This window comes from Nanorana parkeri, unplaced genomic scaffold, assembly GCF_000935625.1.
Source record: "Nanorana parkeri isolate BGI_ZX_2015 unplaced genomic scaffold, ASM93562v1 scaffold405, whole genome shotgun sequence".
Lineage (NCBI taxonomy): Eukaryota > Metazoa > Chordata > Amphibia > Anura > Dicroglossidae > Nanorana > Nanorana parkeri.
Window position 1 is genome coordinate 107,375 of NW_017306673.1, and position 15,159 is coordinate 122,533.

A 15,159-nucleotide genomic window follows, 5' to 3' on the forward strand; every position below is an offset into this window, starting at 1 on the left:
GTAAACTGTACAGGAGAAAAAAAAAAAATAATAATTTGTACTGGTTCAAAAAGACACACCAATTGCAATTCCAAACAAAACCAATTAGAGAGCACACATCTACTTTTTGTAAAAGCCTAAGTACAGAATGTCAGACAGTTGGAATTAGCACTTCACCAATACCAGAAGTTCTGGAACTTGGCAGTGCCCATTCAGCACTAGGTTTAACTGATGACCTCCCCCCATTCCCAATATAGGTACACTTTAAAAATTTTAAGCACAAAACCTGTATTAAAGTAAAACTGAAAATCCTGAAACAAAAAAAAAAAACTTGTATACGAATGGTAAAGGCCCATCGTTTACATTCAGGTATAAATGCATTATATATATACACACAGTAAACATTAGGCACCTGCTAAGGGGGTAAAGAATACTACCAAACCGGCTAAATGAAAGTGGAGAAAAATGCTTCTGAGACAAATGAGTCTACAAGACCACAAAAAGATGTATACGTCCAGTAGAGAAATCCCATGAATGTATTTAAAGGATTAAAAGCGAGAAAGAAAAACGCCTAGCTCAAATATCTTTTACATTCATAATGCAAAAATGACCTTTTCCCAAAGTGACAAAGCTTCATGTTCTGATTTCAAGATGCAAGAGCAACAAAGGAAAAAATAAAAAATTCATAGACTACAGAAAATCATATCTAGAAAGTTAACGCAACCCTTTTGCAAACCTGCGTTATGCATCCAGGGATAGTGATCTACTCCTAACTGCATGCAATTGTATCACAGTTACATGCGGAGTGCTGGCGGCATGCCAACTTCAAATGCAGCCGCTGTCACCCAATTGTTAACTTGAATGGGTGGCAGGAATCACTAAACGCACATTCACACCTAGTGTAAATGTAGCCCAACATTTCCCTATCCTATCAAAGTTAGTAAAACCATTTAGGTTTACATACACCAAAAGAGAGAAGTTGCAAAATTGAGGTGCAGGTATGTAGCCTTGGTATATCAGTTTCTTGATGGCAGTTGCCCAATGAGGAAAGCTCCCGTTTTGATAAATTCCCCTCAGATTAATGAAGGCTTGTTCTAAAGTGTTTTTATTTCTTGTCCATTGAGAGATGCAGGAAGTCTAACCTAAGAATAACCACTCCAACTACAAGCATGCCTCAGTTTTGCCATCGCCTTAGGAGGACGGGCATCTTTGGTGCCTTCATTTTTGCTAGTACGTTACTTTTTCTTTCATCAAGACTCCACAAATCACTGCTAGAGCGAGCAACTCCCAACTGCAGCTTGTCGATGCAGCCGTCCTCTGCCTAAGTACTGGAGCACCTCAGCTGGACACAGCGGGGATAGCTTGGAAGTGACCTTTGGGCACCGGGTTCCACTTAGGGCGATTCTCAAACTCTATTCTAGTAAAAGTTAGCCACAAAGCGCTTTCCAGGTCCAGAGCCACTACCATTGCCTCAGTAACTGTGCTGCTTCTAAAGATAGTAGACTGGTTGAGCCAAGCATCAGGAGCAACTTTTACTTAGGTCTCTGTGTGCCCTTAAGAATGAAGCCATCATCTACTACATTCGGTCCCAGTTTTAATTGGGTACTTGAGGCTATGGCCATGTACGCAACATTTAGACCGTCTTACCTCCACTCAGCTGCAAAATGTATGATTTACCTACTTGGCAGCTTCTGAGCCATCAGCTGAAGAGACTCTAAACTCTTTCCAGTTTGAGCAATAGGCTTGCCCCTGAGGAGTCACCGTCTACTGCTATAACTACAAAAAGGTTAGAAGACTGTTTTTCCCCTTATCAATGTAGTGAGCCACTCAAATGAGAGGATCAGCCTGTTGCTTCTACCAGTGCCGTTTCTTTTAAAGCCCTAAAAGGCCACAAAAGAACATTTGGGGAAGATTTTGTACCAAGTGGTTTACCCCCCAAATGAGGGTCCAGCAGTGTCCTGCCTAAACCGGCGTACTGGCATACTGGCAGAGAATGCACCTTTCTTTAAAGAACTAAAACTATGACTAAACCCTCTGCAGAACTCTGCTTACTGGCAGGCCCTGCACCCCATCGTTGCAAACTATGGCCAACTGGTCTAAACGCCATTAATAAAAATTCAGAGTTAGGGCTTACCGGTAACTCTATTTCCATTAGTCTTCCAGGACAGCATGAGGAGATTCCATCTCGTGATGCTGTCCTGGAAGACGTTATGGGAAATACAAAATATATTAGGAGGACTATGCCCTTGCGGAGATGTCAGTTGTGATGGTCAGCTAGAATCCGCCCATCCTTTGGCAATCTAAGGCCAGAGCATAGATTCGGAAGATTTATTCCTGGTTGGACGGTAAGAAAAATAGTTTGCAACACCATTCCTGAAAAACCCATGTCCAGACCTACTTAACTTGGCCTTCAGTCCGCCCGAAGGGCCTGAGGCTCAAAGCCAGTCAAACTTTTCTCTGTATGAAGGTAAACTCCCCCCCCCCCCCCCCACTTTCCAAAGTTAAGGGACACTTGCTTACCTTTGCAAACACTTGGACAGCTTGCATCCCAGATGCTTAGGTGCATGGGTGATTCCCAGGGGCTACAAGCTAGTCTCAATTCCTTCACCCTTGGTTTCTTACCTCCAAATCTTCCTTTACCGCTGCACAAATTTGCAGATCTTCATGGAGTCTTTTGGATCAAAATGACATTGTCCCAATGCCTGTGGCAGAACAGTTTCAGAGGTTTTACTCCAACCTGTTCAGTATTCCCAAAACCAAAGATTTGAGATCTAAGATGGGGCATCAGCCCCATCTTGGATCTCAAAGCACAGATTGCCTGCATTCAGGTTGAGAAATTTTACATGGAATCCACCAGGTCCATCATTGCCTTCCTTCACCAGGGAGACTGACCTCTGTGGACATCCAATTATGCGTACATTAAGGTCTCCATCTTTACAGTTTCCTGCACTCCGTTTGAAGCCCTGCCATTCATATGCTCTTCGGGTGTTCACCAAGTTGGTGACCTCTGTACTAGCCCTGCTACGTTCTTGTGACTTCCTCTGTAGGACACTTAGAAGACCTCCTGCTGAGGGGGAAGTCAGTGCTGTCATACAATGTGGCCTTGACCATCCAGATATTACAAGGACTTAGTTGGATGTTGAGCTTCAGAAATTGTTGTTGGAACCAATCCACAATTTGGAGTATCTAGTGTCCAGTCCTAGTCACAGCTCAGTTGGTCTCTCAGAAGAAACGTCAAACTCTCCAATCCCAGGTTTGTGCTCTCCAGTCTAGAAGTTATCGCAACTATGCCTTGTACAAGGCTACCATCAAACCCATGACTTGGCAAGCAGTCTCATTTGCCCAGTTTCCCTCCAGACCTCTACACACAACGTTCCGTCATCTGACAAGTCAGCCCAGTCCCTGGACAGACCTGTTGGCACCAAGGACCAGGTTGTCACCGTCTTGGTAGCCAAGTAATCTGGCAAGGCCTTCATTCCATCTTCTGAAAAATCAGCACAACAGATGCCAGTCTGTTAAGCAGGGAGGAGTCCGGAGTAGCCTTTCAAAAGCAGGAAACTTAGATGAATCTTGTCTCCTGAGCAAGTCTGAACCTCAGAAAATTGGGCCATATCTGCAAAATTGAATTTGATGACCCTCCATTAGGATAGTCCAGTCAGAGACCACAGTAGTGGCAAACATCAACCGTCAGGGAGGAACCAGAAGTCACGCTAAGGCAAGAGTGGTAGAGCGGAACGTAATCTTCCAGCCATGTCAGCTGTTTACATATCAGGTGTATAAAATTGGCAGGTAGAAACTGGACAGATTTGTCTACAGGTACAGAAATCCTCTAGCCTAAAAAAAGGTAGCCATACACCTTACAACCATTGTACAACATTTTTTTGTCCAGACGTCTCACCCTCGTTCAAACAGCCCATCATGCACAGACCAATGTAGTGAGAAATTAATGTTCGTCAGCACCACTAACTGGCCGATTTTCGATCGAAAGAACAGATTTGTATGAGCATGTGCAGTTTTCATCTTGAGATTTTTTGTTGTACAAAAACGTCACTAACCCGTCGATTTTCATCCAACTAGACAAAATTTTCTAGCCTGCTTGAAAGGCAAAAATCTGCCAGTTTTACAGTAATTGTGGTCGTGCACTTCACATCAACTGGCAGATTTTTGGACGGAAATGCGATTGCAGACAAAAATCTGCAGATAATTGTAAGGCATCTTAAGAAAAGGATGCCCTGAAAGCCCCATGGAATCAGTACACCTTGATTTTTAGGCCTTTCCTCCACCAGGACCTATGTCTTGTTGCGCAGATCAAGATTGAGGAATTCTGGCGATACTGTGCTTTGGATTGACCCAGGCAGATGCAGTACTCCAACCAGATAAGACTCCTAGTGGACACACTGTGGGCTCCGATCTTGAGACAGACAACACAGATTTGCCATCCTGCTGATGCCTAGGTGTTAGCAGAAACTTTTCTGAATTTGGAACGAACGATTTTAAAAAGCAAGGCAGGCTACTCCCTCCCACCCCCCACCGGGTCAATCAGGCATACTTCCCTGGTGAGAGTATCAGGGCTTCCATCTTAGTAAACCTACTGTGGGACAAATTCTCTTTCCTATAGTTGGGTCTGGACTGGTGTTGGGCTGTCAGCACTATCAAACGTAAGGTTTCTGCTCTTGCTGTCTTGTTTCAGAAACCATTGGATCCTTACGCATTTAGACTTTTGTACAGGGAAGTTTTCCCATGTAGCTCTCCATGTTTATTTCCTCGTCATGGCATCTGAAGCTGGTTTTATCTGCACTCCAAAAAAAAATGGTCATAACCCATTACAGAGATGATACTTTCTACTCTCACCCACAAAAAGCTATTCCCTGCAGCCATTAGCTTTGTAAGGTGACTGAAATGGCAGCCTTATTCTGTCAGGAATCTGCTAGATAGGGACAAGGTGGTGTTGAGACCTAGAACTTCTTACCCAACCTAGTCTCTGCCTTTCATCTCCCATTTCTCTGGCTAGGGTTTTCTGATTTGTGAGCCGGCCACCTGCTCGTCTTGTAGTGTCCTTAAGTTCTAGCAGCTGGATGGTGAAGCTCATATATGCTGCTAGTTTTGGGTATACGGTACTTTAAGCAGCTCTTCAAACTGCAGGCAGTCCCCTGTTTTTCCTGGACCTGTCCACATTTGTTTGCTGTACCCAGCCCAGGATAAAACTGTCTGTCCATCAGTTGGACTGAATTTAGACGTCCTGAAGGATATACTAGCCGTGTCCCTCAACTGACTGCAAAAAAAGTATTTTACAGTGAGCACAAAACTCCAATTTTCTTTATGTACTGTAAAATACTCTTTTTGCAGTCTGTTGAGGGACAAAAGCCCCACCCTTCTGTTAAAGATTATGCTCTCAGTTCTGCTTTGCTACAAAACGGAATGCTGGTAGAGTGAGAGGTTATCCAAGGCTAGCCTTCAGTTTGTTTGCCAACGTCTAATCCTTCTGCAGACGGCAGTATAACCCAAAAATTAGATTTCATATAACTCAATGACCTCCAAGAAAGGGATTTTATGGAGAGTACACAAATCCTATTTTACCGCTTGTGTGCATTATCTGGGCGCAGGTAACTTATTTCTGCTGGAACTTTTTTTCTTCTCTTCATTTTTCACATGAAAATGCACTTTGTGAACCCAAAAAATAGAATTTTTAAAATTTTCTTTACAGATAAGAGCTGTGTCAAGTAAACAGACACCAAATAAGTCAAAAAACCTCTACAGCTCATCAAATTAAGAGTTAATTGTAGATGGCCCTGGAATTATTCCTCTCACTCCGATGTGTGCAGGGATACTCAAGTGTGGCGCAATTGTTTTTGTATTCATGCACACCCAAAGCCTATTTTTCTGTTCATATGTGCGTGGGGGGCTTATACTTAAATTTTTTTTTTAAACCCAAAAAAGTTATGTTTTTTCCACTTAACTATTGCTATCACAAAGGTATGATAAGCTCCCCATGTGATAGCATATATGAAGTGACAGATGCCCTTTATGGAGGCATCAGGGGTCTATTAGACCACTGATGCCCCTCCCGCACTCTATCCAAGCAGATCAAGGACAAACCGTCCCCATTCTGCTCAGACCTGAATAACTTGTATTATATGAGTGCTCAAAGCTGGCTCTATGAATTATACTATAATAAAATACTTAGTGCTAGAAGCAAGTTAGGAAGTGTTAAATGGTAGGCATCAGAAAAAAATATATACAATTCTGCAAACATTGCTTACAAGAGACACGGACATCCCATTGGTAAACAAGCAGCACGTGTATATGGCTAATATTACTACTGCATGTTGTGGCTAATATTACTACTGCATGGTGGACTGGGAAATGACCAGAGCCATTAAAGTGCATGATAATACTAAATCTATTTTCCAGTAGGTTTGGAATCATGCATCACTGTATAACCTTATTAAGCAGACCTTTCTTGGGAAGATGGTGCAAATATTTTTTTACCTGGATATCCTACCAGCTTGCAATCGTTCAGTTGGAGGTGAGGCTGTCTAACAGACCACCTTACAGCTAACCAAAGGCTTCTACACAGAAGCCTGGCAACAGCGGCTTAGCACTGTCAGCCCACAATAGGAAGTGCTGTTACTGGCAGGATCTCCAGGTAAGAAACTCTGCAAAAGATCCACAAAAACGATTTTCTAAAGGCAACTGTATACAGTGAGACCTGATGACATACTGAGAAAAAGATTGGAGTTAAAATACACTTACATTTTGTAACTAGCTACATCTTAGGCTCCATTCACATATAGCAGTAGCATTTTCCACGTGGCATGAAAAAGCGCAAATATGCATACAGATTCCGCGCGTTTGCGATAATAGCAGAACCGTAAGGAATCCGCCCAGTAAACCGCGCCTGGACTTTTTTGCATGCGTTTTCATACTAAGGGGGCCACCACGTTTTATGAACACATTGGAAATATTTTTAGTGCAAAAACTTCTAATATGTGAACGGAGCCTTATTAAATGCACATTTTAAATACTTTGCTGCAAAAATAAATCATTAGTTTACACACCCACCCAAAAAAATTTGGAAATGAAGTGCCCCTTTTTGCACTGGAAACCCAAACCCTTAACAAACAGTAGAAACAGTACATAAAATGTGGCATATTGCTACTGTTTACTAGTTATGCAGGTAACTCCTGTGGAGTTGTGTCCATTCTGCTTTATGACTTCTATAATAGCAAGCCAATAGAGAAGTCAGATGAGATGGAACACTTATCATTAAAGTGGTCACCTTCAGATCTGGACCACAGTGATTGGGAAAAGGCCGCCAAATTCAAAACATTCCCACGTATGAAAAACAACAAATAAGTAAGCCTGAAATTACCAACCCATAGGCTTAATGACGCCATGGTTACCTGGTCATCATTCAGATAGTTGGGTAAACCTCCAATGAATAGCTTGTGTGCAGAGTCTGGAACAACGGTGGATACCACCCCTGTTAAAAAAGGAATGATATTTGGAGAGAAAAAACCCACTTAATATGGCGCAAGATCCATTCTCTTTTACACAAAGGACATTTTCCAGCTATGGCTTTTGTCAGTTCAGAAGTCCTGGAAGGAACTGCAAACTCTGTAATAAAATATTCCCTGTGCTCTGGCAGAAAATAAACACTGTTATTGCTCAATGCCTAAAAATTAACCAAATGATCATTGACTGCTACAGAAGTACTGTGCTAAAGCAAACTGAAGTTTAACAGATTAAAAATGGGGAAATTGAGATGTAACAAATGTTCACACTAGTACAAGATTTTTATTACAGACAAGCAACACCAAGTCTTACCTGGCACATACACAGACGGATTTTCAGACATGCCAGGCAAAGGTTGGTAATCATGGGGACGGCGGATCTTTAATGACTGGCCTTGGAAAATTATGCCGTCGAATGCCATTGCCTGTGTGGTCTCATCAACAGATCGGAACTGCACAGAAAAGAAACAGATGACACATTTTAATTTAACACTTACAATTCTGGGTGGGAGCGCAACTTTTTTTCCCCCCTTAGTATAGACGCAGACACTTACCTCCAAGAAAGCAAAGTTTTTGTCTTGGTTGATCTGCACTGCAAGGACAGGGTTTCCAGGTGCTTGTGTTAATCCACCTAGGCGCATTTGAGCATTAAAGAAGTCCATCATAGCTTCCTGTAAGGGAAAAACATAAAAGATAGGTCGTCCGATTTATTTGCGGACAATAAAAGTAGATAGCATTTGTAAGATCTAGAATGTCCTACTTGCCTTGCATGATGGTAGCAAACTTATATTGCTACGAAGGGATTTCAGCCCCACAATTTTCACTTTAAAAAGAAATGGAAACAACTTTTTGATCTTGTTTTTTCAAAATAGAAAAGGGTTTTATTCAAAGTTTGCGTAAGGAAAAAAAGGTTTTATAAACTAACAACCAATTTCTGCAAACACCAAACTAACTGCAGCGTTATTTGGTCAAACTTTGAAACAAAGGCATTACAAGATTGCAGGGCCATTTGGTACATCTTCCCTTTGAAGTCTGTAATAATGTTACCATTTCCAGAAGTAAAAAGAGTAAACACTGAGACCCATATTTTGCAAATAAAACGAGGAAACCTTTAGCTTAATTGCAAGCAGTCCCTTCTTGCAGAGAACGTAAACATTTTTCCAAATGCTTAGTACATGGTTAGACAATGTAACTGGCATTAAAAAGATCTGTTGCAGATCCACAAAAATAAAAGGTGCACCGTAAGAGTGGTACTATTCTATTAGTACAAAAAAAAAAAAAATGTACAAACTAATGTAGCCGCATTCCCTTTGGGGTCCCACCACATTACACATTCTTCATAAATACTTACATCAATGTTTTGAGTTTTTTCACTGCAGGTCGATACCAACTTATAATGAAAAATGATCTGGTCTGTCCAATCCAGGATCTATTAGACGATCTCATTTTCCTTCACGACTCAAGTGATGTTTTAAAACAAACCCACTAGGAGACTTGTAGAGCTACATAACAGCTTGTGCAGGAATACTTTACCTATTAAACTACTGCTAATAGTGTAGGTGCAGGCAGCCATTAAAAACACCTTCCACGAAACCAAGCAGCGCTTACCCATTTGAGTAGCAATTTTCCGCTCCAGTAAAGAGCAGAAAAGTGATTAGTTTATGTAGTACTGGTAGAGGTCCACCAGGGAATGTTAAGAGTGGATAGCCTGTACGCAAGGCTAGCTAAAGTAAAAAGGCCAATTGAAACTGATAAAAGGGAACGTTTGTGGAACTATAGGTGTTAGCGCAGTAAGCCTCAGTACCTCTGTTATTCCGAAGGGAATATTTCCAACATAAAGTCGACGGGCCTGTCTGGTCATCTGGCTTCCCACAACAGGCACAGGTGTGGGTGTAACAGCAAGTCCATCAGGTGTCATTGTTGGAAGGAGAGCTGTAGCAGGAATCTGACCAGCAGCTGTTTATTTTGTGGGGGGAAAAAATTAAAAAAATTAAACAGTCAATGTTCACAATGCAGCTTAACATGAACAAACAATTGTAACCAACAGTTAAATAAATTATGACACCCATTAAATTTTGTCATCCCTTGCCTTAACACTAACTGTGGCAACAACACTAACCTGGGGCCCATTCACACTGTTTCTAATCTATGCACATTAATGTGCATTGTGTTAAGGGCTGCACCAGGACAGGCACGAATCCAGCTTATAACCAGCAGTTTTTTTTAGTTTTTCACTCTTTACGAACGAGTCCCTCATAATGATGAAACAAAGCTGCCAGGCAATGCTGCTTCAGGGACCTATACGCCCTGTTGGATCACATAAGCAGAGTGCTGGGTGATTAGCATTGCAGTCAACTAATGGTGCTAGAATGATTTTTTTGTAACCAGGTAGAAGCAATCCAGCAGGCAAGACAAGTCCCGACTATAGCAGAAGTTATGATACATTAAACAAAAAAAAAAAACCTGGCAAGAAAGATTTTTATGAAAGAGACTCTGTACGTCAGCAATTTTGTACACTTAGCCACACAGCGTCGGTAAGGTTCTTTGCCAAGATAAAGCAACTCCCAGGCCAAGCAATCAAGAGGCCAAAGACACCAAACCCAGAAGAAAACTAAAAAAGATGGAATGGCAGAGAGCGCAGATTTTGCAGTGTTGGAGATAACCTGCAAGGTCAGTCTGCCATAATGTGTTACCACTTTAATAACTCTGCCACCACCCACCATTCCGGTGGGCAGCAAGTAAAGTCTTTGCTCTTGCAGTTACTGGGCCACGGCTATTCAACACTTCCTCCTACCTGCCCTATTGTCTCCCATTACGGGGTTCCTCCCACCAGCTGCTACATCACTATACTGTGATTAATCAGCCCACAAGTGGAACCACAGTACACACCGTCCGACAGCCTCAAATGCTGGATGTACGGTTCTTGGGTATAGAAATTAATGTGTGAATAACTATCCTGGTCAGCATCTTTGTGCAGCCACTGTAGCACAGCATTCCTAAAAAATATCTAGTGTCCATGCCTCTTACAACAGTACAAAGACTCTGGTTCTCCATTAGGATGACACCAACTAAGTCACATCTTTAAAGTTTTACTTCGATTTATACACATGCCTGCTGAGTATCAATTTATAATCAAATTATGCTAAATGCTACAACTTGAGTTTAATAAAGACATTACATATAAATTTACTTCACTCAGGATGTGACCATCTCCAAAAATCTTAGTTCGAGATTCGTACAACAGCAATTTTTAGCTTCACCACAACTGCTAAACTCAGATCCTGAAAATAAGATTTGTTGAATACCACCTTCTCTTACTGAAGTGCTGCAAGCCACAACCATATGCACTGCTACCCACCCTTCACTATGTGTAGAAGCCATGCTCATTATTACTAACTGGGCATAGTGTTTGGTTCTTTAAGACCATATACAATTCTCTTCCCTGTTAAAGGCTGCAGTTTGCCAAAATAATCTGTTAATTTAGCAACAGAGCTTTGTGATGAGCTTGTGTGCCAAACACAATACTAATAGAATGCAAAAAAGGATAACAAATCATATAAAGAGTTGGTAGATTAATGATATACATGTCTCAAGTTAAAGAGCATTTGATAGATGTATTCACAGGAAATACAGAATGAACACGTGGATTAAATGTCATGAACTATTTATAGACACATGACTGTCCAGTGTGACATGATGCAAGTAGGCAAGCTTATCTCTAGCACATTGCAATTAAACTCTTATTCTGCAGATATGAAAAGCTTAGACCCTGGCTGTGAATCCAAACTGACCTTTACATATATTTCCCCATGTCACCACTGATGGAGCATTGTTGCGCTGTCAAGATGCCACATTTTCCCCCAGAGGTGCATTGTACAGACCACAATAAAAACGGCAGTAGTACAAGCACAGCAAACGTTGGGGTAAGAGGCCACTTTTGTATAAGACAATATGGCTCATGCACTGTGAGCTGCTGAAATATTTCGGTCATCCATTCTTGCAAACATGTCACATCTTTACTTTTTTTTTCACAGCCTGGACAATGCATCTATAATCAATAGAACCAATAGCTGGCAAATAACCCATGATTACACATTTCTAAAGCTAGGAGGTGCTAAACGGAGGTTAAAATTTTTTGCTAGTGTGTAAATTGCTGCAACTATTGTTGTAGTGTGCACACAAGTAAACTTATTTCCCCGTTAAACCCAAACACAATTTACTTCGTACGGGTATTTTTTATTTTATCAGTCTTGGTGCCTAAACATGTACAGAAAGAAAACAAATTCAATGACATCACTACACTATTTGACCATCCAGATCTGTTGATGTCTTGCTGATTGCAGATACCTGGGACCACAAGCACAATCAACACATCACTGACTTATTACACCCCATTAGATAGTTACTTCCATGAAAAGCATGATGCTGCATTGATCATAAAAGCAACAGTCACCTTGCATGGCTTTATACTGGATAGGAGTGATATGCTCAAAACCTGGAGGAGGTACATCCCAATATTTGCGAATCTTCTTTTTCTTTTCATGCCTGGGGGACCGGCTACCAAACGAAAGGGGGGGGGACGGAGGGACGACAGTATTATTTAGTAATCTATAGAGAAAAAAATCACATGCTTTAGAAGGAACCACAAATATACATGACTAAATCACAGTAGATTTAAAACACTAGTGTATACTGTAGTATTAATAGTGAACATGTGCTGTATATACTACTACGTATGATATACCACCAGTTAAAGTGATACTACACTCAGGAGCTATATCTTAAAAATGCTTTCAGGTACCTTAACTAATTTTTTTGTAAAAAGTAGGCAATGTGTATCACTCAGCTGTAGATAATCAAATCTCTGAGCTGGTACCGACACTGTCCTTCCTTCTGGAGGGCTGTTACTTGTGTTCCCCATGGTCCCTGTGTGCGTGTTGTAAACTAGTCACCGCTCCAATCTCATCACTTCTGACTTATTACACCCCATAGATATTTACTTCAAAAGCATGATGCTGCATTGATCATAAAAGCAACAGTCACCTCGCATGGCTTTATACTGGATAGGAGTGTTGTAAAGTAGTCACCGCTCCAACACATCACTTCTGACTTATTACACCCCATAGACATTTACTTCAATGAATATTGAAGTATATTGATGACTACAGGACTACAATCTGTAGTCCATCAAAGATTGTAGCCCTGTGATAAACTACAATCTGAATACAAATTAGTAAACTAAAACATGAGATTGTAGTACATCACAGGAGTGAACTTGGAACGAAGGCTTACTTTACAACACAGACAGGGACCATGGGGAACAAAAGTAGCTCCCCTCCAGAAGGAAGGACAGTGTCAGCACCAATTCAGAGATGATTTGAGGATCTACAGCCAAGTGATACACGAATAAGATACATATTTGGTAATAATTATAGCTACTTGAATGCATTTTTAAGATTTAACGCTTGAGTTTAACGTCAGTCATAAAAAAAAAAAATCTAGCTAGGAGATAACACCAGGGGCAATAGTAATTTAATTAATTGACTAAACAAAAGCAGTGGAGGATATTAAAAGGATATCGCCACTCAATGTATTTTTTTTTATTGGGAGAGCCGATTGTTTTCCTGGTGTATTTTACACACATTTACATCACATTCATTTACCTTCGCCTCCTCCGATCCCTAGATCCACTGCGCTGTTCTCTTCCTCGTCTTTCTCTACTGCGACTTCGCCGTTTTCTGTCTCTGCTTCTAGAGCGACTGTGACTACGTTTTCGATGACGGTTCTCTTTGTCCCGCTCTTCATTCAGAAAAGAGAATGGGTTTATATAAAATATAATAGCAAAAACTAAACATTAGAAAAACTTCCTGATCTGGTTACCAAGACTTATTGCTTGTGGAATGCATTTCATTTTCCAAGACCATTAGAATTAAATGTCTTCCACAAGCAACAAGTTCAAGTAATTAGATCAGATACACAGTAGCTGTCGTCTGAACTGGCTCTCTGCATAATAAACATGGTAACAACGACTATATCCACATGCCAAAATTAGTTACCACTCAGATACACAGTGCACCCAACCAAGAATAAATTACAGGCAGGAAACCGGAAATCTTCCTTCCATGGCTAGCTCCTAGATAATTGGCAGGTTTGAGGGATTCCTCAACTAGGAAGGGAATCATTACAATCACTACTGAATTTTCCACCTCACCAAAATACAGTGGTGCAAAGGAGGAAAAAAGACCTACAAGCTGCATTTTGATGGCCTGGCCCACATTCTCCCCATTTGTCAATTGAATAAAGTCCTTGAAAATGCATCAACCAATTAAGAAAACAAGTACAAGGGCTGGTTCACACCACAAAGTATGCGTTCGGCCTCTGGAGCACACACCGGCCAGCTCCGCGCATGCAGGGGGAGACGGTGTATTGGTCAATGGCACCACAGCCACGCCCTGCGTAGTGCGATTGCCGGCACCCTGAACGCAGGCACATCAGTGCCTGCGTTCAGGTCCAGTGCGATCTGCAAAAATACCACAAGCACTATTTTTTGCAGTCAAGCAAAACAAATAGCAAACGCACTCATCAATTCGTTACCAGCTTTACAGCAAGGTCCACATGGAAGGGCTTGATACGGTACAACAGCAAAAAGTTTCCCAGCACACTCACCAGCCAGCATGCAAAAATACTTCTCACCGCTAAGTTTAAAAACAGAGGTTTAGATATCCGTCTAAACATAGTTTAGAGTTAGGACCGCACTATATAGAGGTGCCTTGGTGCGGCTTCCACATTTTCTGCAGAAGACGTGTATCTAAACCTCAGCGGTGGACAAGTATTTTTGCATGCTGGCTGGTGAGTGTGCTGGGAAACTTTTTGCTGTTGCACTATTTTTGCAGATCGCACTGGAGCGGAACACAGGCACTAATGTGCCTGCGTTCCAGGTGTGGGCGTGTCTGCGGTGGCATTCACTTCAATGCACCGCGATGCCCCCTCCTGCCCTGAAACGCAGGGAGCCGGCCGGCTTGCGTTCCAGAGGCTGAACGCACTGGAATGCGGACTTTGTGGTGTGAACCGGCCCTAAAACTCAGGTAAATACAGTTTTTTGTTTCACCTATTGCAGCAAGGGCCATTTTCAGGACCAAAAGAAGAGTAACATGCACAACATCCATTCACAGGGCATCTGCAGAAGTGGTAAGTGAATGTCACTACACATTTTTCACCATGTATAAGATATTGCATTATAGATATTATTAGATATTAAGATATTACATGTGAAAGAACCCCCACATACAGTACGTGTCATAGGAACAGAGTATGCAAGTAAATCTAAACCCAAAATAAAAAAATGTCCCCTTTAGCAGCTTAGAAGTCCTTTGAGGTGGTGGCTGCATTGGTTCTCTTTTCCGGTCAAAGTGCATTTTGTACAATTATAGATTTCTTGTGGATCCTGATAGAAAAGCAACACCCTTGTAACTTCCTATGTACTCAAGTATCAAAAGTATCAGTTTTCCAAGCCATCTTTTGTAAACTGCACAAACCCCGTGCCTTATGTAATAGAGACAAGGAGATGGGAAGGGGTTTGTAGTCCAAACACTACTTGTAAACAGACACAGTACAGCCAGTGAGCGCTCTCACCTTAGGACAGGTTGCCTGTTAATGGCAGAAAACC

At 41.6% G+C, this 15,159-nt stretch overlaps 1 protein-coding gene across 3 annotated transcripts in view; it reads right to left on the reverse strand.

Annotated features, from left to right (window-relative positions):
- Positions 1–15,159, reverse strand: part of U2AF2 (U2 small nuclear RNA auxiliary factor 2) — a 25,790-nt gene that overhangs the window by 5,296 nt on the left and 5,335 nt on the right. Inside the window, exons 3-8 of one of the 3 annotated variants that reach the window (XM_018559604.1) lie at positions 13,157–13,290; positions 11,947–12,050; positions 9,298–9,449; positions 8,048–8,164; positions 7,807–7,945; positions 7,383–7,462 (exon numbers count right to left, since the gene is read on the reverse strand). In XM_018559604.1, coding sequence (XP_018415106.1) covers positions 7,383–7,462; positions 7,807–7,945; positions 8,048–8,164; positions 9,298–9,449; positions 11,947–12,050; positions 13,157–13,290 — 726 coding nt within the window. Of the gene's footprint in view, positions 1–7,355; positions 7,463–7,806; positions 7,946–8,047; positions 8,165–9,297; positions 9,450–11,946; positions 12,051–13,156; positions 13,293–15,159 lie in introns of all 3 variants that reach the window. The other 2 variants (XM_018559603.1, XM_018559601.1) reach the window with 2 other exon arrangements.